The 23,494-nt window shown below is 43.4% G+C and overlaps 1 protein-coding gene across 2 annotated transcripts in view; it reads left to right on the top strand.

The window, feature by feature from the left end:
* Positions 1–23,494, top strand: part of mfsd8l1 (major facilitator superfamily domain containing 8-like 1) — a 66,252-nt gene that overhangs the window by 4,589 nt on the left and 38,169 nt on the right. For both annotated transcript variants that reach the window (XM_078563867.1, XM_078563868.1), the window contains exons 2-4: positions 11,062–11,247; positions 12,621–12,683; positions 17,264–17,383. In XM_078563867.1, the coding sequence (XP_078419993.1) occupies positions 11,062–11,247; positions 12,621–12,683; positions 17,264–17,383 (369 nt within the window). The remainder of the gene's footprint in view (positions 1–11,061; positions 11,248–12,620; positions 12,684–17,263; positions 17,384–23,494) is intronic.

Raw genomic sequence — 23,494 nt, 5'->3', positions numbered from 1 at the left:
AGATAGACTGGGTATGTATCACTGTACCAGAGTATGAAGCATATTCTGCAACTGAAACATTGATGGAATCTCTGAAAGGTATAATTCTGGTCCACTTTTCTAAGAGAGGAACTGAGTCTGTTGATTAAGGTCAGTGTAATCATATTGGCCCAGATCTTCAGGTCTCCGTATTGTCAGAGACTGGACATATGACCCAAGATGCACATTGGGACCTTGTGGAAGTCCTGACACGCTGACATCTATAGGAATTGCCTGGGACATTTCAACTTCCGAGAGGCAATCCTGCTGCTCTCTGGGACCCTCAGTGAATATCTACAGCTCTGAGCTAGAGCCTGAGACTTTTTTACAGTTTTGACATAACTATTTTTGAAAAAATATATATACTTTATAAAATATCTGGAAGAACATTACAAAACATTTCAAAATCGCCATCACAAAAAGTACAATCAGATTCAACTTTTACACGGATCACGCGGTGCATCAATACAATCAATGAATATTACAATCATTTCAATATGGTCATTACAGACAATCAGACAATGGTATTGGAGTTATCAACATACATCATGTTGCACTCTGAGGTGCTTCAATACAATTATAATACAATTAGTATTCAATGCAGACATTTATTGTGAGCCGTACAGCCCGCGGGATCTATACCTTTCCCTGCCCCTTGGTGTGCTATGGCAGAAAGGCCTTAGACAGCGACCTTTCCCCATTGCGCCTTTGCTGCGGCTGCCCCAAGCTTTAGTGCGTCCCTCAACATGTAGTCCTGGACCTTGGAATGTGCCAGTCTGCAACACTCGGTCGGTGACAACTCTTTGCACTGGAAGACCAACAAGTTTCGGGCAGACCAAAGAGCGTCTTTCACCGAGTTGATGATCCTCCAGCTGCAGTTGATGTTTGTCTCGGTGTGTCCCCCTGGGAACAGCCCGTAGAGCACAGAGTCCTGTGTCACAGAACTGCTCGGGATGAACCTTGACAGAAACCACTGCATCCCTCTCCAGACCTTCTTTGCAAAGGCACAATCCACAAGGAGGTGAACAGCAGTCTCGCCCCCACCACAGCCACCTCGAGGGCAATGTGCCGAGGGGGTGAAACTCCTGGCGTGTTGGAAGGATCTGACGGGGAGGGCCTTTCTCGCCACCAGCCAAGCTACGTCTTGGTGCTTGTTGGAAAGTTCTGGCGATAAGGCATTCTGCCAAATGACTTACACAGTCTGCTCGGGGAATCATCCCACAGGATCCACCCTCCCCTGTTCCTGCAGGGCCTCTAAGACGTTACGTGCCGACCACTGCCTGATGGACTTGTGGTCAAAGGTGTTTCTCTGTATAAATTTTTCCACGAGGGACAGGTGGTATGGCATAGTCCAACTACTTGGAGCATTCCGCGGCAGCGTGGCCAGACCCATCCTTCGCAACACTGGGGACAGGTAGAACCTCAGCACATAGTGACACTTGGTGTTTGCGTACCGAGGGTCTACACACAGCTTGATGCAGCCGCACACAAAGGTGGTCATCAGTATGAGGGCGATGTTGGGCACGTTTTTTCCCCCCTTATCTAGAGGCTTGTATATCGTGTCCCTGCGGACACAATCCATTTCCGACCTCTGGATAAAGCGAAAGATGGCTTGGGTGATCGCCATCGCGCAGGAGTGAGGAATGGGCCAGACCTGCGCCACGTACAGCAACAGCGAGAGTGCCCCACACCTGATGAACAGGTTCTTACCCGCAATGGAGAGGGAGCGTTGCTCCCACATGCCTAGTTTTCTCTCCACCATAGACACTCGCTCCGTCCAGTTTCTAACGCATGACGCGGTCCCTCCGAATAATATCCCCAGCACCTTCAGGCCGTCAGCCCTGACGGTGAAGGGGACACAGTATCGGTCAGCCCAGTTCCCAAAGAACATGGCCTCGCTCTTCCCACGATTTACCTTGGCTCCCGAGGCCAGTTCAAACTGGTCGCAGATGTGGATCAGTCTGCGCACTGACAGCGGATCCGAGCAGAAGACGGCGATATCGTCCATGTACAGGGAGGCTTTGACCTGAGTGCCTCCACTGCCTGGGATCGTCACTCCTCTTATGCCTGGATCCTTCCTGATGGACTCAGCAAAGGGTTCTATGCAACACACAAGCAGGACAGGGGAGAGAGGGCAGCCCTGCCTGACTCCAGATTTAATAGGAAAGCTCTCTGATTCCCACCCATTGATTGAGAGTGTGCTACTGATGTTAGTGTAGAGCAGTTGGATCCAATTGCGAATTCCGTCCCCAAACCCCATTTTGGAGAGCACATCCACCATGTAGGTGTGCGATATTCTGTCAAAGGCCTTCTCCTGATCCAGGCTGCTGAGGCAGGTGTCCACACCCCTGTCCTGCATATAGGCAATCGTATCCCTGAGTAGCACGAGGACATACTCATCTAAATAGTTACCCAAAAAATGTTAGACAGATTAAAACATAGTCTAACTCCTGGGTTATTCCAGAACTGACCTCCTAATCACTCACACTGAATACACCCTGACCCCCTCCAACTTCCGACCATACTACCCCTCCCGACCTTCTGACTACCTCCCCCAACCTCGCGACCACTCCCTCGACCAGACCTGACCATCCTCCACCACCCAATAACCCCGCCTGACTCAATCTGACTAGCTCCTGTCCAGACTGCCCCTGACAGACCAACCCACTCCCTCACCTCACCAACCTGCAACCTCGTCCACCTGCCACCCTGTCCTCGCCTAACCCACACTCTCCACCCACCCACTTACCTCACCCACCGACCCACCCTATCACCCCACCTATTCACTCATTTATCCACTCACTTATTCACCCATTCACCAACATTCATCCATTCACCCATTCATTAACATTCACACTGGACCTTTAACCTTATCATACGGCAGCTGGTGCCATAAAAAGTGTGTGTACCCTGTCTCCCCCTGACTCTGCTGCGATCCAACAGAGCTCTCCAAGGGACACTGCGTCCTGCATTTCTGGGAAAGCTAGGTCCAGAAGACCTGGCAAGAAATGCAGAGCAGCATCTAAGCGGGGCAAAGTTGAGTGGAGTGGTAATCCATTGCTGATTGTTGCTCCTCGGAAGATCCGAGCTGTTAATTCACTAGATCCAAATGGAAACCAACGCCACCAGTGTAAGTGCTGCTGAAAGAAATCATCTGTCGAATGCCAAGTGAAGAAGCTGCTGAGGTTAGAAGCCCTTTTTAGTCGGTGTTTTTTTGAGAACAGATATGGCTTAGAAGTTGCTTCAAGCACCTGATCAACATAAAATAGACCCTCCTTCAAGAGAATGTATCTGGGTGTTTCTCCAACTAGAAACACAAATTACACTTGCACGTTTCAAGTGGTGTTTCATTATCATTTTGAGCTTAATTTTCAATTCTGGGTCAGGAACTCAACGCCCAGATAATTCCTGGGTGCCGACCCTGAAACACGTCTGTGTCACTGACGAATGCAGTTGTCAAATATAAATGCCCTAATTGGGCTGGAGTTGAGCTCAGCACCCAATTAGTAGCACCGAGCGTTATCAGGAGGTGGGAGCTGTCAGCAGTGGACAAGAGGCAGAGGCAGAGGCAGACAGCAGCCATGTTGGGGCCTGTTACTGTCTTGTTGAAGGGCTTATTGCAGGGCTAGCAGCTACACATATTAGAGAGCTAACAGCTAGAGGAACGGTGACCTGAAAGGTACTGCACCCGATCCTGGAGCAAGATCCCCCAGTCAAAAATTTTTAGCTTGGGGGGGAAAAAACCCTCAATTTCTGCCTGCATTGAACTCCACAGTTGTGGACTAACATACATCAGACTGTTTGGTTTGGCAATTTACAAATTGAAAACCGCCTTCTTGTCCTCCCGTATCCATTACGAAGGTCCTCAAGGACCTTAACAGGCTATTAATTGAAGACGAGCAGATTACTGACCCTTCCCTTGCCCTCACTTTGAAAATTTCATCACATCCCGAAGATGTTGGGACACTGACATGCCAAACGGGAATGCTGTTTTCAAAGTATGCCAGTTCCTGTCCCAGTCCTCTCGGGCAATTGAAATCCTGGCTTTTATTTTAAGCTTATTGATTTGAGGGGAAGGAAAATGATAATGTTGAGGTTAAAGTACAATAAGTAATATTACTGTGTACATGTTGAAAAAGGCAGAAGGCCTTTGTAAGATAGTCAGACTGAGGGCATCTTCAATCTAAAAGTTTATTTGGTTGCCCAGTGTTATTGTAAAACTGTTGTAGAAATTTAAGTCAGAAAACAATATTTTGGGTACAGTACTGTACAAATGCACCCACATTACAGCATTCTTGTAATTTTCTCTGGCTAGAGGACAGCACAAGAAACTCCTTTGAAAATAAGGACAAACCAGTGGAATACAAAACAGAGGATGTTGGTTTTGGTTTGCAAAAGTCTAGGTCAGTGCCTGACCTGACTCCAAAGTGGAGTGAGATTCCCCAAAGAAGGGAGTCTCATTCTGCCTTATTCTGTTTGGGCCCTGAGTCCAGATTAGTACTACTTTAATAATTCTGATTGTTTAGCTCACCTCATCATTTTATTTGTTAAAGAAAAGCTCCAAGCTCTAAACATCCACAATATTAAATAAACATTTCTCCAGTATTTAATTCTGAGCAAATACTGCATTCAGCATACCTAGTGCGAATGCATCATTGGCTGTACTTCTGTGTTATAAGATCATGATGTTCCTGATATTCCAGCGTTGAGTAAAGTTACATGGAAAAATAGGAGTTGTGTTACAGCAGAAAGTGTTAAATTCCCAATGAGTTTTAATGGTTTCTGTTTTCTCTCCAGTGTTATTAATTGGAATTGAAGTGTTGAATTTAAAAATATATAATTGTTTCTCTGATTATGATGGTGGCTAATTGCCAGATAAATCAATATGAAGTGCATGCTGGGAATCACACCCATGTTGTTTTGTTCAAATGTTGAAACATCTCTAAGAAGCTTTGAAGGCTCCTGTTTCTTTCATTCATTCACGGGATGTGGACTTCGCTGGCTGGGCCAGCATTTATTACTCATCCCAGTTGCCCTTGAGAAGGTGGTGGTGAGCTGCTTTCTTGAACTGCTGCAGTCCATGTGGTGTAGGTACACCCACAGTGCTGTTAGGAAGGGAGATCCAGGATTTTGACTCAGCGACACTGAAGGAACGGCAATATATTTCCAAGTCAGGTTGGTGAGTGACTTGGAGGGGAACTTCCAGGTGGTGGTGTTCCCATCTATCTGCTGCCCTTGCCCTTCTAGATGGTAGCGGTCATGGGTTTGGAAGGTGCTGTTTAAGGAGCTTTGGTGAATTCCTGCAGTGCATCTTGTAGGTGGTACACACTGCTGCTACTGTGTGTTGTTGGTGGAGGGAGTGAATGTTTGTGGGTGTGGTGCCAATCAAGCGGGCTGCTTTGTCCTGGATGGTGTCAAGTTTCTTGAGTGTTGTGGGAGCTGTACTCATCCAGGCAAGTGGGGAGTATTCCATCACACTCCTGTAACACATAATGGTGTTACAGGCCAATGTTAACTGATTGCACCTTTGAAGCAATTTGAGACAGTTTTCTGTTAAAGGTGGTATACAATGCACACCGGTGTGTCAAATGTGCAAGTGATTTTGCACAACTGGGACTCAAGCCAGTCTAAAAACATCACATAGTGTAATGAACAGTTCTGAATTCTGGTACCTTTAGCTGCATCACCCCATAGATTTTATTTATTAGGCACAATTGTTTTGCACTGTATATGGCACCCTTGAGTTTAGGAGGAAGATGGAAGATGAGTCTTGTGTGGTGGAGTGGCTTATGGTACCCAAAATTACTGTTCTCTTGTTTAAACTTTTGTCACAATGTTAAAATGTGACCACATAACTTAAATAATAGTTATTGTACTTTTTACTCATGCAGTGTTCTTGGAAGCCACATCCAAGTATGTATATTATGGGCCCTAAGGAGAGTTTGGAATATGAGCACTGAAGCTGGAAGTCAATTATTAGCGATAATAGGAACATTAACTTAATTGTTGGTTAAGCCTGTTAAGTAAACCATTTGCTCTAGACCTGGTAATATGGGAAAATACTTGATTTGGTTAGTAAAGCTGAAGGAGTAAATTAGCAGATGAAATCCAGTCATGCTATGGATTAATATTTTATGATGTGGTGCTTTAAATTGAGATTTTTTTTTGCTGTTCTGTTAATCCGTTCTTTACAAACCTAATCGAAAACAGCAAATCCATCAACTCTGATAAAGGATGCATCAGGTTAAGGGCCAATATAAAAACAACCATATCCTCAGACACGCTTCAATGTATAAGATATTGCAGTAATGAAAGAAAAAAATCACTCTCTAAATGAGGAATACTATTGCATGGAGTTGTTTCTGAGCCTTTATATTCTTCATGGTGCCCATACTTCATTTCAGAAAAGTGGGAGAATAGTGTACATATTGTGACTTCCTGACCTGAGATATTCAAGTTGGATTTTTGGAGATAAACCTGTAACTTCCACAAATACTGTATTTCCCCTTCCTCACTCCCTCATTGCTTTCCAGGTTAGTTGCTGGTGTGGATAGTAGCAAATAGTAATCACATAATTGGCTTATTAATTCCTCCAATTACATCACTGTTTATCTTTGACTTGGTACTGATTAAGATGTTATAAACTGGAGAGGTGATGGCATAGTGGTATTTTCACTGGACTAGTATTCCAGAGACCCAGGGTAATGCTCTGGGGACCAGGGTTCGAATTCTGCCAAGGCAGAAGGTGAAATTTGAATTCAGTAAAAAATCTGTTACTAAAAGTCTAATGATGATCATAAAGCCATTGCTGATTGTCACAATGCCCACTTGACAATGGAATTACAAATGGTTTTTTCCCAACTTCAGTTTTGTTATATAGCAGACTTATGCACAAATGCTGGAGGCCTAATTAAGGCTATTTCACACACACCTATTAGATCTTACGTGTCCTTCTGACATACAGCCTTTTATTCTCCTTTATATATGTTTCTCTCTTTTTAATACGTAAACTCTATTTTTGTATATGTCTTTGAAACTGTATCTTTATCATAATAAAACTTTAATGTTGCCACTATATATTGTCAGTAACCTTTGGGAAAAATAAACACATTCCTTAGCCTTGCTTGCATGGCTAGTTGTAAACAGACAATGATCCTTTTGAAATCCAAATGTCCCTTAATTTATCTAAAGATGCAAATTCCATTCACACCTTACGTGCTAAGCGAGCATCCAAGTTTACTTATTAGCATGTCAAGCACCTAGCTTCATTTGATTATTTCAAACTTGCAGTCTACTTGACTCCAAATGTGATTAAATCACACACAGACAGACCCAACTATACTTACCCCCATAAACCTACTTCACAATAAACCAGAAAAATATTATGAAAAGTATTTTACTTTCGTCACATCATAAATTGGTTTTATTTAGCAAAATCTGATGTAAATAGCATTCTGTAACTTGATTTGGAACCAACTAAATTTCTGAATAACTGACACTGCTGGAGTTATTGAGGAAAAGCATTACTTTGGGATAAAACTTTAAGATTAATGGTGTTTCTACCTCGAAGGAATCCTTGAGGGTAGATTTTTTACTAACTTGTTCTAGGAACCTCATTGAAATCTTAAACATTAATTAAGTAATAAAATGTGTTTTGGTAACCAGGCATGTTCTGATGTTTCCTCACTGATATTTTTATATGAATACTTATTGAGCATGTGTAGTAAGCGTGAATTGCCAGCAGTAATGACAATATTTTCTTTTCAAAAGATCAAATTGATTCATGTTGTCATTTCGTGAGCAAAGCTTAATGTTAGGGTCTTATTAGTCTACATTACAATGGACTAATTGATGATGTTGTAGGCATATGTGACACATCAGCTTTTTGTGATTTTGAAATTTAAATAAGTATTTTGCACTGTTTTAAAATTTCAATGTGTAAGTAATTTTTTGCTGCATTCAATCTTTTTAAACATGTTTTGAATGTGAATTGGCGTTGTAATACCTTGTACAAAATGGAGTCAAAACCAGCAAAGTACATTACAAGGCTAAGCAAACCTAATATTCTGCAGTCACTCTGGTGTTTAGTAAGAGTGGTGTAGCAGCAGGCTGCTCTGTAAATATTCACTAAAATGGATAGAAAACGTTAACTGAACTATTGAACCTTAGGGAGGAAGAATAACTACCACGTGACATTGAGCTTAAACTGGGCCTTTGCCGAGAGTACACTCGACAAATGCCGTAATTTTTCCAGAGCAACAGCTGGATTTTCCAGCTCATGCCATTTGTATATTTGAAATCCATCCCAATGAGCTTGCAGAAGCCACATTACTAATATGTGATAAAAATGATCCAACAAGCAGCATTTTAACCAGCAAAATAGCTGCAATCATTTTAAAGCTTCTGAAGGCGAAAAACTGATTCCGAGGGTATTGCAATAATCATTAACTACTACTTTGCTACTTTGACATAATAAAGTAACACTTTTGTAACTGTTGTTGAATGGTTTACTCCAGTTAGTGTAAATATCTATAGCTGATCTCAAAATCGATTGTTAATTTTTAAATGCAGATATTTTTGGGGCCTACAAGGTGGAATTTAATTCTCTAATTTTTCACAGCCCAACGTTTGTGTACTTGATACAATTTCTGGTCTATGAATTTTGGAGAAATGCAATCAAATAATTAACTTAAGTTCACTGCCTCACATTTGTTTTAAAACTTTTTTAAAACTTGGAACTTAAAAGCGTGTGGTCTCCCATGTCTGCACTGATGTTGATACCAACTCTTTATTTTTGCAGAAATGACATAAAGTTATATTATAAACATCATCTGGATGCTTTAATCAGTACGTTGAGGGGCTTACACAAATTCATTCTTAAAGCCTTTTTGTATAGCTATCATTCTTAGTTTACAAATTGTTTTGGTATAGAACCCACAATGCACTACACTGTATTTGTGAAGCTTATATATTTCAATAAACTTGTAAAACATTTAATGTGGTAATTTAATTAACTAGATGCTTGTTTTAGTTAATGGGCTAAAATGTGAAATTGTTCTTGCGCTCTTATTGCGATTATAAACAAAATACCATTGCTGCCTGGCTCTGTTTGCCTCAGATTATTTTTTGTGTCTCGTGCTTTTCCTTTGCATGCGACTAAGAGCCCACGCGTGCCAATCATTCCCTTGAACCCTGCTTGTGCGAGCTCCTGTCCACTTCACCCTTTTTCTTTTCTCTCTGGTCCATTTGCTGTTTCTTGTGTTTGCTTTCTCTGAAGCATCCACTCTTGCTTTTGCTCACTCACTGTCTGTCTATCTGTCTCTCTTGCTCACTCACCCCTTTCCCCACCCCGGGCTTGCCTGCTTCTGTCCATCCCTCCCTCTGCCTCCCTGCGCCCCTCTCCCTCCCTCTGCCTGTCTGCCTGCGCCCCTCTCCCTCCCCCTCTGCCTCCCTGCGCCCCTCTCCCTCCCCCTCTGCCACCCTGCGCCCCTCTCCCTCCCCCTCTGCCTCCCTGCGCCCCTCTCCCTCCCCCTCTGCCTCCCTGCGCCCCTCTCCCTCCCCCTCTGCCTCCCTGCGCCCCTCTCCCTCCCCCTCTGCCTCCCTGCGCCCCTCTCCCTCCCCCTCTGCCTCCCTGCGCCCCTCTCCCTCCCCCTCTGCCTCCCTGCGCCCCTCTCCCTCCCCCTCTGCCTCCCTGCGCCCCTCTCCCTCCCCCTCTGCCTCCCTGCGCCCCTCTCCCTCCCCCTCTGCCTCCCTGCGACCCTCTCCCTCCCCCTCTGCCTCCCTGCGACCCTCTCCCTCCCCCTCTGCCTCCCTGCGACCCTCTCCCTCCCCCTCTGCCTCCCTGCGACCCTCTCCCTCCCCCTCTGCCTCCCTGCGACCCTCTCCCTCCCCCTCTGCCTCCCTGCGACCCTCTCCCTCCCCCTCTGCCTCCCTGCGACCCTCTCCCCCTCCCCCTCTGCCTCCCTGCGACCCTCTCCCTCCCCCTCTGCCTCCCTGCGACCCTCTCCCCCTCCCCCTCTGCCTCCCTGCGACCCTCTCCCCCTCTCTCTGCCTCCCTGCGACCCTCTCCCTCCCTCTCTGCCTCCCTGCGCCCCTCTCCCTCCCTCTCTGCCTTGCTGGTCTCGCACTCACTCTTGCTCCTTCCCTAACCTGCCCACTTCTTGCAAAAGTGAACGTCACTCTCACTCATGCTCTCCTTCACCCATTTGTTCTTTTTCTCTCTTTTGCCCACCTGCTTTTTCTCCTTTGGGCTCTCCCTTTCTGCTCGTGCACGCATGTGCTATCTCTCTGTTCTGCTCTTCACTCTCCCACCTGTCTGCTTTTTATTATTCTTTCTCTGTCTCACCAGCCCCTGTTCTTTCTCATGCTCTCTCCCTAACCCACATGCCTGCTCTCACCAATTCTTTCTTGCTGTCCCTCGCCTGCCCCTGTGCTGTCTCGCTCGCTCGCTCGCTCTCCCTCCCTCCCCCTCTCTCTCTCACGCGCACACTCTCTCTGCCTTGCACTCTCTTGCCCTCGCCTCTGTCTGTGCGTGTTCTGTCTGTAGTCCCTGACTGAATTTAGAAACTAACCTTAGATTTAAAAGAAAAATGCTCTGAACTGCATTCTAAAGGACAATTTATCTTTGAGTTCAACCAGTGTTTACTTGGAAGCAATTAGACTTTGGACTCAAAGGGACATAACTTCACCTTAGCAACAGAGTAATACACTCACCCAAATGATGAGACTTAACATGAGCAACGTCACTGGAGGTGCATTGGTATTTCTAAATTTAAATGACTGTAGTGAAAATAAAGCAGGTTCAATCGAAGCATTCAAAAGAGAATTAGACTGCTATCTGAAAAGGAAGAATGTGCAAGGTTACGGGGAGAAGATGGAGGAATGGCATAAAGGGAATAGCTCATTCATAGAGTCAGCACCGGCACGTCGGGCTGAATGGCTACCTCCTGTGCTGTTACAATTCTGTGATTCTGTAATTCAGTTGTATGCAGGCATAATTTAAGGTATTATCTAAAATGTTTTTTTTAATCTTTGTTGTTTCAGCTGTAATACTTCCAACAATCTGGGCATATCTTCAGACTCTTCATGCTGAACCTTATTTTCTGGGCCTGGGGCTATCTGCATTCAGTTTTAGTGGGCTGATTGCAAGCCCCATCTTTGGATGTGTGTCAGACAGAACATGGAATACAAAAGCCATCATATTATTTGCTAATTTATTTGAGATCGCAGGTAAGTTAACTCTACCCCACCTTTTTTGTCCATTGACGGATATAATAATAATTACAGTGGTAGCTGTTCAGGAGTGGAGAATTGTGGGTGGAATCATGGGTGGAGGAGGGAGACAAAAGTTGCATTATTTGCATTAAGGTAGTGGAAGTTTGGACAGTATTTCACCAGATATTTTAAATATATTGCTTCTTATCCCATCTCTACCCAGTTTGCAAAGCAGTAACTTGTAGAACAGGCATTTCATGCTCAATCAGTTGTAATGTTCAAAAAGTATACAAAAATGTAAAGATGTGGAATTGCTGGAGAAGAGGGGAAATCAGATCAAGTGGAGTGGGCTGATTTTTAGCACGCACAAAAGGGTGGGAGGGTTCAGGTTAGATGCGAATATTTAAAAAATCGGAATCCTGACTCTAATCTGCTTGCTTCCAAATTTTCCAAGGCGGGAATTTGAATATTTTAATGAGGCTTGCAGCCTCTTATTTTAATCTGTTTTGGAGGTTTTACAGTGGGTGACCGGGTTTCCCAGGTCTCAGGAAACCTGACAGCAGAAGTGAGGTGGGGACAGCTTCGGGGAGGAGTACGTCTTTTTATAGCATTGTTTGTGGAGCAGGGGGAATAGATGCACTTCCCTCCCTGGACCCCCAAGCTCCTTTCCATCCATCAGACTCCTGCCTCCCACTGGACAGGCCCCTTTGGTCAGGGATCAACCCCCGTAATTGTGGACTCATTGGTCCTGTGGCCTGTGTCGGAGTGCTCACTGCCTGACTGAATCAAGATGATATCCAGACAGGGAAACCTGTTGGAGTCAAATGAGGCACAGGTATATGGGGACATTGGACCTTTGAAACTCCTTATTCTGTCCATGTAACCTGCTCTTTGAATCCAGGCTTTTTGATTCTGGTGAAAGATCATCAACCTGAATTGTTCACTCAGTTTCTGTCTCCATGGGAGGTGCCAGACATGTTGAGTATTTCCAGGATTTTGTTTTTATTTATGCCAAAAAATACATATGGTCAATTAATTCACAACTGAAAGAGAATGACTGGTGAACAATTTTGGATGATATCAGAGTAGACATGGTGCAGGACTGACCCGATGGGCGGGATTTTCTGCACCTGCCTGCCGCAAGTCAATGGTCTTCTAGCTGGGGTGCCTCACCCATGGTGGGTGCCGCCTGCGATGGGGCTGGAAAATCCCGGCCGATGTTGCCAATTCTGAAATGATCCCGCTCAAAAAACTTTCTGCCCTTCTTCCAAAGCTAACTTACCTTGTCTGTACCTCTTCTTAGCTTTTTGTGAACAGCATTTTGATGAGTTGTAATAAAGGTTAAAATATTAATTTTTTGGGATTAAAATAATTAATTTTGTTTTTAGGCAACTTTATGTACTTCATGGGATATTCAAAATGGTTACTACTTGGTAGTCGGCTTGTAGCAGGTAAGCTGAATGATCAACAGCTGTGTTATTGTCAAGGAAAACTTTCCTTCATCTTCCTTTACTACCTTGATTTGCTTTATACATAAGAGCACTATTATGAAAAGGTAAAATAATTGGTTAGTTTTAATGCCATTGGGTAAAATTTGGAATTCTTGATACAGATACATATTCCGTTTCATTTGAAATAAGTTGGTGATATGTGTCTTCATCTCTCCCCTTTTTTCTAAAGGAAAGCACTAATGAAGTATATTATTTCAATATCATCGATTTGGTAGGAAATCAATAATATGACAATGTCATATTTAGATAAGTAGGCAGAATATGCACAGATCACAGGACCCACTGTGTATAACATCATTAATTTGGCAGTGTTTATAATGTTGACTCTTTACAACTGGTGAACTTAAACTATGACTGTATTCAGTTATACTATGTTCAGTTATACTGTATACAATTATAGTAACTGTATTCAGTTACACTATAACTATATTCAGAGGATGGGGATAACTGATAAACTATAACCTGCAGACAGTTCCGCTAGCAATACTGTATTATTTGCTGCCACTTTTTTTTACTACAAAACTGCTTCAAGAAGAAATTCTGCATAATTTACCTGGGGAAGGTACTTTACAAGCTAACAGTCAAGCAACTGCATCTCAGTAATGTCTATATTGTCATTGGGGATGTCTTTTGGAGGCATCTCCTGGATTTTTTTTGGAGACTGTACTGACCGATACTAAGCTGTTGTGAAAAGTTTTTTTTATTCGTTCATGGGATGTGGGCGTCGCTGGTGAGGCCAGCATTCATTGCCCATCCCTAATTGCCCTTGAGGTGGTGGTGGTGGTGAGCTGGCCTCTTGAACCACTTGCAGTCCATGTGGTGTAGGTACACCCACAGTGCTGTTATGGATGGAGTTCCAGGATTTTGACCCAGCGACAGTGAAGGAATGGGGATATATTTCCAAGTCAGGATCGTGAATGGCTTGGAGGGGAACTTCCAGGTGGTGGTGTTCCCTTGTGTCTGCTGCCCTTGTCCTTCTAGATGGTAGTGGTCATTGGCTTGGAAGGTGCTGTCTAAGGAAACTAAGTCAGTTCTGCATCTTGTAGATGGCACACACTGATGCCACTGTGTGTTGGTGGTGGAGGGTCTGGATGGGGTGTCAATCAAGCAGGCGGCTTTGCCTTGGATGATGTCAAGCTTCTTGAGTATTGTTGGAGCTGCACTTATCCAGGCAAGTGGAGGGTATTCCATTACACTCCTGACTTGTGCCTTGTAGATGGTGGACAGGCTTTGGGAAGTCAGGAGGTGCATTAGTCTCCACAGGATCCCTAGCCTCTGACCTGCTCTTGTAGCCACAGTATTTATATGACCAGTCCAGTTCAATTTCTGGTCAATGGTAACCCCCAGGATGTTGATAGTGGGGGATTCAGCAATGGTAATGCCTTTGAATGTCATGGGGCAATAATTAAATTCTCTCTTGTTGGAGATGGTCATTGCCTGCCATTTGTGTGGCGCGAATGTTACTTGCCACTTGTCAGCCCAAGCCTGGATATTGTCCAGGCCCCGCTGCATTTGGACATGGACTGCCTCAGTATCTGAGGAGTCGCAAATGGTGCTGAACATTGTGCAATCATTAGTGAACATCCCCATTTCTGACCTTATGATGGAAGGAAGGTCATTGATAAAGCAGCTGAAGGTGGCTGGGCCTAGGACACTACCCTGAGGAAGTCCTGCAGTGATATCCTGGAGCTGATATGATCGACCTCCAACAACCACAGCATCTTCCTTTGTGCTAGGTATGACTCCAACCAGTGGAGAGTTTTCCCCCCGATTCTCATTGACTCCAGTTCTGCTAGGGCATCTTGATGCCACACATGGTCAAATGCTGCTTTGATGTCAAGGGCAGTCACTCACCTCACCTCTGGAGTTCAGCTCTTTTGTCCATGTTTGAACCAAGACTGTAATGAGGTCAGGAGCTGAGTGGCCCTGGTGGAACCCAAACTGAGCGTCAGTGAGCAGGTTATTGCTAAGCAAGTGCCGATTGATGGCACTGTTGATGACCCCTTCCATTTCTTTACTGATGATGGAGAGCAGACTGATGGGGCAGTAATTTGCCTTGCTTTTTCTGTAAAGGCATACCTGGACAATTTTCAACATTGCTGGGTAAGATGCCTGTGTTGTAGCTGTATTGGAGCAGCTTGGCCACGGGCATGGCAAGTTCTTGAGTACAAGTCTTCAATACTATTTCCAGAATGTTGTCAGAGTCCATAGCTTTTGCAGTGTCCAGTGCCTTCAGCTGTTCCTTGATATCACATAAAGTGAATTGAATTGGCTGAAGACTGGCACCTGTGATTCTGGGGACCTCCATAGGATCATCCACTCTGCACTTATGGCTGAAGATTGTTATGAATGCTTCAAGCTTACCTTTTTCACTGATGTGCTGGGCTCCCCCATCATTGAGGATGGGGGTATTTGTGGAGCTGCCTCCTCCAGTAAGTTGTTTACTTGTCCACCACTATTCGCAACTGGATGTGGCAGGCCTGCAGAGATTGTGATCGAGTACAATGCTGCTGCTAATGGCCCACAGCTCTTCATGTTTGCCCAGTCTTGAGTTGCTAGATCTGTTCGAAATCTATCCCACTTAGCATGCTTGTAGTGCCACACAATACGATGGAGGGCATCCTTAATGTGAAGACAGGACTTGGTCCCCACAAGGACTGTGCAGTGGTCACCCTTACCGATACTGTCATGGACAGATGCTTCTGCGGCAGGCAGGTTGGTGAGGATGAGGTCACATATTTTCCTTGTTGGTTCCCTCGCCACCTGCCACAGATCCAGCCTAGCAGCTATGTTTTTTGGGACTTGGCCAGCTCGGTCTGCAGTGGTGCTGCTGAGCCACTCTTGGTGACAAACATTGAAGTCCCTCACCCAGAGTACATTCTGCACCCTTGCCAATCTCAGTGTTTCTTCCAAGTGGTGTTTTAACATGGAGGAGCACTGATTCATCAGCTGGTTGGGGGGGTGGTGGTGGTGGTATGTACCACTGTGCCGTCACCTCTGCTGGGTCTGTCCTGCCAGTGGGAGAGGATATAGGGATGGTAATGGAGGTCTCTGGGACATACTCAAGGAAACATACCTTACAGAGAATGTCAGATTGTTGCTTGATTAGTCAGTGAGACAGCAATTTTGGCACTAGCCCCCAGATGTTAGTAAGGAAGACTTTGCAGGGTCGACAGGGCCGAGTTTGCCATTGTCGTTTCTGGTGACTAGGTAGATGCCGGGTGATCTGAATGGTTCCATTCCTTTTAGACTTTATAGCAGATTGATACAAGTGAGTGGCTTGCTAAGTCACTTTGGAGGGCATTTAAGAGTCTTGCTGTGGGTCTAGAGCCACATGTAGGCCAGACCAGGTAAGGATGGCAGATTTCCTTCCTTAAAGGATATTAGTAAACCAGATGAGTTTTTACGACAATTGACGTGGTTTCATGGTCAGCATTTGGCTTTTAATTACAGATTTTTATTGAATTCAAATTTCACCATCTGCTGAACATTCAAATGAAGAGCCAGAGTAGGCCACTCAGCCCCTTGAGCCTGTTACGCCATTCAATAAGATCATGGCTGATCTGATTATAACCTCAACTCCACATTCCCACCTACCCCCGATAACCTTTCACCGCCCCTTGCTTATCAAAAATCTATCTAGCACTACCTTGAAAATATTCAAAGACACTGTTTCAGGAAGAGAGTTCCAAAGATGCTCAACCCTCTGAGAGAAAAAACTTCTCCTCGACTGTCTTAAATGGGCAACCACTTACTTTTGAACAGTTACTCCTAGTTCTAGATTCTCCCACAAGAGGAAACATCCTTTCCACATCCACCCTGTCAAGACCCTGCAGAATCTTATAAGTTTCAATTAAGTCGTCTCTTACTCTGCTAAACTAGACTAGAAGCCTACTCTGTCCAACCAGTCCTCGTAAGACACTCCAGGTATTAGTCAAGTAAACCTGCTCTGAACTGCTTCCAATGCATTTACATCCTTCCTTTAAATAAGGAGACCAATACTCTACACAGCACTCCAGATGTGGTTTCATCAATTCCCTGTATAACTGAAGCATTACCTCTCTACTTTTGTATTCAATTCCCCTCGCAATACACGATAGCATTCTGTTAGCTTTCCTAATTACTTGTTGTACATGCAGACCAACCTTTAGCGATTCATGCATTAGGACACACAGATCCCAATGCATCTCCGAGCTCTGCAATCTCTCACCATATAGATAATATGCTTCTGTTTTATTCTTCCTGCCAAAATGAACAATTTCATATTTTCCCACATTATATTCCATTTGCCAGATCTTTGTCCACTCACTTACCAAAGAGAAATGCTGTTAATGTCAAACTCCTGTGCAAAAGACTGATTATTGCTGTCTGCCACAAGTAATTTTGTTCTCTATGTGGCAAGACTCATACATTATTAAAGATTGATTTCAGTAAATGGTGCTTTAAGTATCTTGCTCAACTCCCCTGAAAAGGCATATACCTATTACTTTACACTGAAAAGGCATATACTTACTTTACAGGCATAGGTACAGGTGCTGGTGCATGCATTTTTGGATACCTTACTCGTTCTACCACAACAGAGGAACGGGCTACAGTATTTGCTGTTGTCATGGCTGCACGACAGGCTGGGCTGCTGATTGGTAAGTAAGTGTTAATGTAAATGGTAATGCAAAGATATGAAATACCAACTACAATTTCAATGGAGAAATTGAGCTGCTGTAATCAGAACCACAAAGTTATGAGTGAACTGCTTCAGTGGTCTTGTTACATACTTATCCAGGTCTTGGATGCGGACTCTTCTTCAATGGAATTTATTTGGATTGAATTCCTTGTATGAACTGTAGTTATAACACTTTTGTCAGAGTTGATTATGCTCCACAGACTAAATGGCTAAAAATGTATTTTCAAAAATTATTTTCTGAACTACCAAGTCAATTGTGCAACTCGTGATTCAGTGTTGTTCTTGACCGAACTTTTACTATGGCAGAAATGAGCAGTATTTGAATTAAATGAGTACCAGGAGGGATTTAAATAAAAACACCTGCTATACGTTGTAATGCATGACATATTTGAGTATAGTGGGACTATGGTGGGGCAGCATCTAAGATCAAGTCGCTGTCCATTAACTGATTCACGTGACTTATTTGACATCTCAGTGCAGTATCTTAGAATGACTACCAGATGGCACTATACTTCTATTACTCGAGCACAGCCAAAATTGTAAAGAATAAGTAACTAATACTAATTAAAGGATAGAATGTTCTTTCTAACAGAAGAAAAATCAAAGAATCTCACAATATTAATGAAATGATAGCAGTAATCTTCAAACTCCCAAATTGAATGGAACTCGTGACTCTTCTGGATCGCTGTCTGTCCCTTGAGCTGAAGCATAACCTGACAGACGCTAGGAGCAGCACACTCCAGATCAGTACAAACAGGAGTGCAGAAAAGTTTGAAATTGATTTTGAATTAACAGAGCCAGATGAACGTCCACAAACAGAATCCACTGATCATTGACAATGAAGCAAGATAGTCTGCATATAGCTGACATGAGAAATTGGCAATATGATCCACTGTAGCTGTTAGTGAACTGTTCAGTGCTGTATGGGTCTTTGCAGCTGAGGAATTCATTCACATTAACTGGTTTGAAAAAAAATCACTCTATCTCCCCAACAAGCCCATGAGTATTATGGTATTTCTTTTACTCCTTCCCACTCCACCTTCTGCTCACCCTGACCTAGCGTAGCTCTTTCTCAACATCAAGGCAACATTTCATGAAGTGTGGCACCAAGAAAGCATAATAAAACTGAAGTCAATGAGGATCAGTAGGAAGAACCTCCAGTAGCTGGTGTTGTATCTGACACACATAATAATGGTAATGGTTGTTGGATTCCACTCATTGCAGTCCTAGGATATCACTGCAGGAGTTCATCAGGGAAGCTTCATTTTATGCAAATTCTTAAGCTGGTTCATTGTTCACTGATTCCACTGTTGACTTAGCTCTATACTTCGTTACCCATGTAGCTTTCAGCAGGAATTGGATAATATGCGGGTTTGGGCAGCAAGTAACACGTGCCACTAGTGCCAGGTAATGACCACCTTGAACAAGAGAAAGTTCAGCTAGTTTCCCATGATATTTAATGGCACCATTGTTAGCAAGTCTGTTACCATCGATGCCTTAAAGTGCAGAGCAGAAGCTGGTACTCTGACATGGCTCAACTGATATTTCAAAGCTTATCAACCACCATCTACAAAGCTCAAGTCAGGATTGTGCTGAAATACTCACCATTCGTCTGCATGGGTGCAACCAACACTGTTAAAGAAGCTAGATGTGATCCAGGGCAGAACAGTTCATTAGATTGTCTCCCCATATAATCACGTTCAGTTTCCACCTGACCATTACCTGCGTACAATGGTTTCAGTATGTGTAATCTACCAGATGCATTAAAGTATCATTCCAAAATTGCACCACCCTTTACCAAAGACAAGGACAAGAGCACTAATGATGTAGGAACACAACGACTTTCAGGCCGCACACCATCCTGATATAGACTTGTCTGCTGTTCCTTTAATGTTGCTATTATTAACATCCTGTAATTCTAAAACTGATCACTGCTGTGGAGCACTTTCACCACAAAAACTGCAAAGATTCAAGGTAAAGGCACACTGCCCTCCTAAGGCAACAAGGGATGGGCAATAAGTGTGGCCTTGTCAATATTGTGAACCAGCCTGAGCAAATTTAAAAAGTGAGCTTCAGTTCACCCCCATTACAGAGCTGAAAAAAAAAATGAACCCTTCCCCTCGCACAACCACTGCTGAGTATGTTTCAAATAATAAGTAACAGCTGCTCACTTGCTGTGTAAAGAAAAAGTTTTCCTCCTGTCCCCATTGCTTTTGCCAGTCACCTTAAATTAGAGGCTCTCGACACTTCCACCAATGGGAACAGTTTCTCCCTAACCGCTTTGTGCAGATCCTTCATGATTTTGCACACATTTGTCAAATATTCTCCAAGGAGAACAGCTCTACTTTCTCCAATCTGTTTGCGTAACTGAAGTCCTTCATCCCTGGTACCATACTCGCAAATCTTTTCTGCGCCGCCTCTAATGTCTTCACATCCTTCCTTAAAGTGTGGTACCCAGAATTGGACACACTACTTCAGTTGAGGCTGAACCAGTATTTTTAAGGTTAAAGATAATTTCATTCCTTTTGTACTCTATGCCCTTATTTATGAAGTTCAGGAGCCCATATGCTTTATTAATCGCTTTCTCAACCTACCCTGTCACCTTCACAAATTTGTGCACACATCCTGCACCGTTTAAAATTATATTGTTTATTATGAATTTCATCTCCTCATTCTTCCTATGAAAATGCATCACTTCACATTTCTCTTCATTAAATTTCACCTGCTATCTGTCCGTCCATTTCACCAGCCTGCCTTTGTCCACTTAAAGTCTAACACTAACCTCCTCACAGTACAGAATGTTTCTAAATTTTGTGTCATCTGCAAATTTTGACACTGCCCTGCATTCTTGAGTCTAGGTCATTAATATAGATCAAGAAAAGCACTAGTTGTAATACTGACCCCTGTGAAACTCCACTATATACATTCCTTAAGTCTGCAAAACAACTGTTGGCCACTGTTCTCTTTTTTTTTGTCACTCGGCCAATTTACTATCCATACTGCCACTTTTTATTCTATGGGCTTTAACTTCACTGACAAGCCTGTTATGGGGCACTTTATCAAACACCTTTTGAATGTCCGTCTACACCACAACAACTCTATTACTCTCATCAATCTTCTCTTTTACCTCATCAAAAACTCAAGCAGGTTAGTGAAACATGATTTGCCCTAAACAAATTTGTGTTGGCTTTCCTTTAATTAATCCACATTTGTCCAAGTAACTGTTAATTTTGTCTGGGATTATCTTTTCTAAAAACTTTTCTACCGCTGATGTTAAGCTGACTGCCCTATAGCTGCTGGGCATATCCTTGCACTGCTTTTTAAACCAGGGTATAACCTTTTCATTTCTCCAGTCTTTTGGTACCACCTCTGTATCTAAGGACGATTGGAAGATTATGGCCAGTGCCTCTGCAGTTTCCACCTTTACTTCCCTCAGTATCTTTGGATACATCTCATCTGTTCCTGGTGACTTATCAAATTTGGTACAGCCAGCCAATCTAATGCCTCTTTATCAATGTTTAGCCCATTCAGTGCCTAAATTAGCCCCTCTTCCACTATGACTTGGGCAATATCTTCTTCCATGGTGAAGACAGATGCAAAGTTTACTCAATTAGTACCTCAGCAGTGCCCTCTGCCTCCATTCATAAATCTGCTCTATGGCCCTTAATCAGCTCCACTCCTTTTACCACCCTTTTACTTTTATATACCTATAGAAGATTATTGGATTTCTTTTTATGTTAGCTGCCAGTCTCTTCTCATGTTCTCGCTTTGCTTCTCTTCTTTCTTTTTTCACTTCCCCTCTGAACTTTCTATATTCAACCTGGTTCTCACTTCTGTTATCAACTTGACATCTGTCCTATGCATCCTTTTTTTGGTTCATCTCACTCTCTGTCTCTTTCATTACCCAGGGAGCTCTGGCTTCGGTTTCCTCATGGGAATACACCTTGGCTGTACCTGAGCTTTCTCCTCTTTAAAGGCACCCCATTGTTCTGTTTTGCCAGCCAATCTTTGATGCAAATTTACCTGGGCCAGATCTGTTCTCGCCCAATTGAAGTTGGGTGTACAATTAATTATTTTGAACTCTTTTCCGTAGCTAATCTAAACATATGATTACTATCCCCTAAATGTTCCCCTACTGAAACTTGATCCATCTCATTCCCCACAACCAGATCCAGTAATGTTGCCTTACTTGTCCGGTGAGAGACATACTGATCTAGAAAATTCACCCGAGTGCACTTCCCTTTCTCTGCCCTTTACGATTACTATCCAAGTCTATATTAAGATAATTGAAGACCTCCTTTATAACTAGTCTATAATTCTTGCATCTATCTAGAATTTCATTGCAAATTTGTTCCTTTTTATCTTTCCTTCTAGTTAGTAGCTGATAGAATATACCAATAGATAAATGGTTCCTCTATTGTTTCCTAGCTCTAACCAAATAGATTTGGTCCTTGAACTCTCTAGGACATCCTTTCTGTCCAGCACTGTAACGTTTTCCTTAATCAATATTACAACTCCTCTTCCTTCGTTTCCTGAACACATTGTAGCCAATAACAATTAATAACCACTTCTGCCCTTTTTTTTTGAGCCGTTCCTGTTATCTCCATGACATTATAGCATGATGTTTCAAACTCAGACCAGCATTTCTCCATCTTCCAAATCTGATCACCTATAAAGTGAGAAGTATTACTTCCATTGTGATCAATCCTTCTGCAGTTTGCTTTTCTCTTCTACCCCCAATGTGTTTCCTGGTTGCATACATTCACTATTGGACTTGTCCTTGAACTCGCTTTGCTCTGTCTCGTTCTTTTTTGTTCATGGTCATGCCTAGGCTGTCTTTTTCTTACAATCATGAATCTAGTACAGGAAGAGGCCTTGTAATTTTTCACATATCTAGAAGACTTGGATTGCTTGGTGCTGACAGTGGATAACACAAATTGGGAAAAGTGATACAATTCTAAAATTACATCCGTCACCTTTCAGAGCTAAACTTGAGTTTAATAATTTGCATATCTTGTAAAATTATTTATTTTTCCTTGGTTGACTTTGTTTAAAAATGGGTAGTTACATTGACAGTTTAATAATTCCTTAAGAAAATTCAACTTATTAATTGAAATTAACTGCTTCAGTATGAGCTTCATGGGAATATAAGAAATAGGACCAGTAGACCATTCGACCCCTAATGCCTGCTCTGCAATTCAGTATGATTATGGGCGATCTTCTGCCTCAACTCTATTTTACTGCTTGCTCCGCATATCGCTTGATCCTCTGAGAGACCAAAAATCTGTTTATCATAGCCTTGAATATACTCAACGATGGAAAATGCGCAACCCTCTCAGGTACACCATAAGACGTAGGAGCTGAAGTAGTCCATTCAGACCATCAAGTCTGCTGCACCATTCAATGAGATCATGGCTGATCTGATAATCCTCAGCTCCACTTTCCTGCCTTTTCCCCATAACCCTTGGTTCCCTTACTGATTAAAAATCTGTCGATCTCAGCCTTGAATATACTTAACAAGCCTCTACAGCCCTCTGTGGTAAAGAATTCCACAGATTAACAACCCTCTAAGAGAAGAAATTCCTTCTCATCTGTGTCTTAAATGGACTACCCCTCACTCTGAGATTGTGCCCTCTGGCCCTAGGCTCTCCCACAAGGGGAGACAATCTCTCAGCACCTACCCTGTCAAGCCCCCTAAGAATCTTGTTTCAAAAAAATTGCCTCTCATTCTTCTAAACTCCAATGAGTGCAGGCCCAACCTACTCAACCTCTCCTCATAAGAAAATTCCTGCATACCCAGGATCAACCTAGTGATAAAGATTGGCCCTCAACCGTGTCTGGCCCATCTCCCGCGCATCCGCCCTCACGCCTTCTCCTCCCTCCCAGAAACATGATAAAGTCCCCCTTGTCCTCACTTATCACCCCACCAGCCTCCGCATTCAAAGGATCATCCTCCTCCATTTCCGCCAACTCCAGCATGATGACACCACCAAACACATCTTCCCTTCACCCCCCCGGCGGCATTCCGTAGGGATCGTTCCCTCCGGGACACCCTGGTCCACTCCTCCAT

The sequence above is a fragment of the Cetorhinus maximus genome, chromosome 19 (genome assembly GCF_964194155.1).
Source record: "Cetorhinus maximus chromosome 19, sCetMax3.hap1.1, whole genome shotgun sequence".
Taxonomy (NCBI): Eukaryota; Metazoa; Chordata; class Chondrichthyes; order Lamniformes; family Cetorhinidae; genus Cetorhinus; species Cetorhinus maximus.
This window is presented reverse-complemented; position numbering and strand designations above follow the sequence as displayed.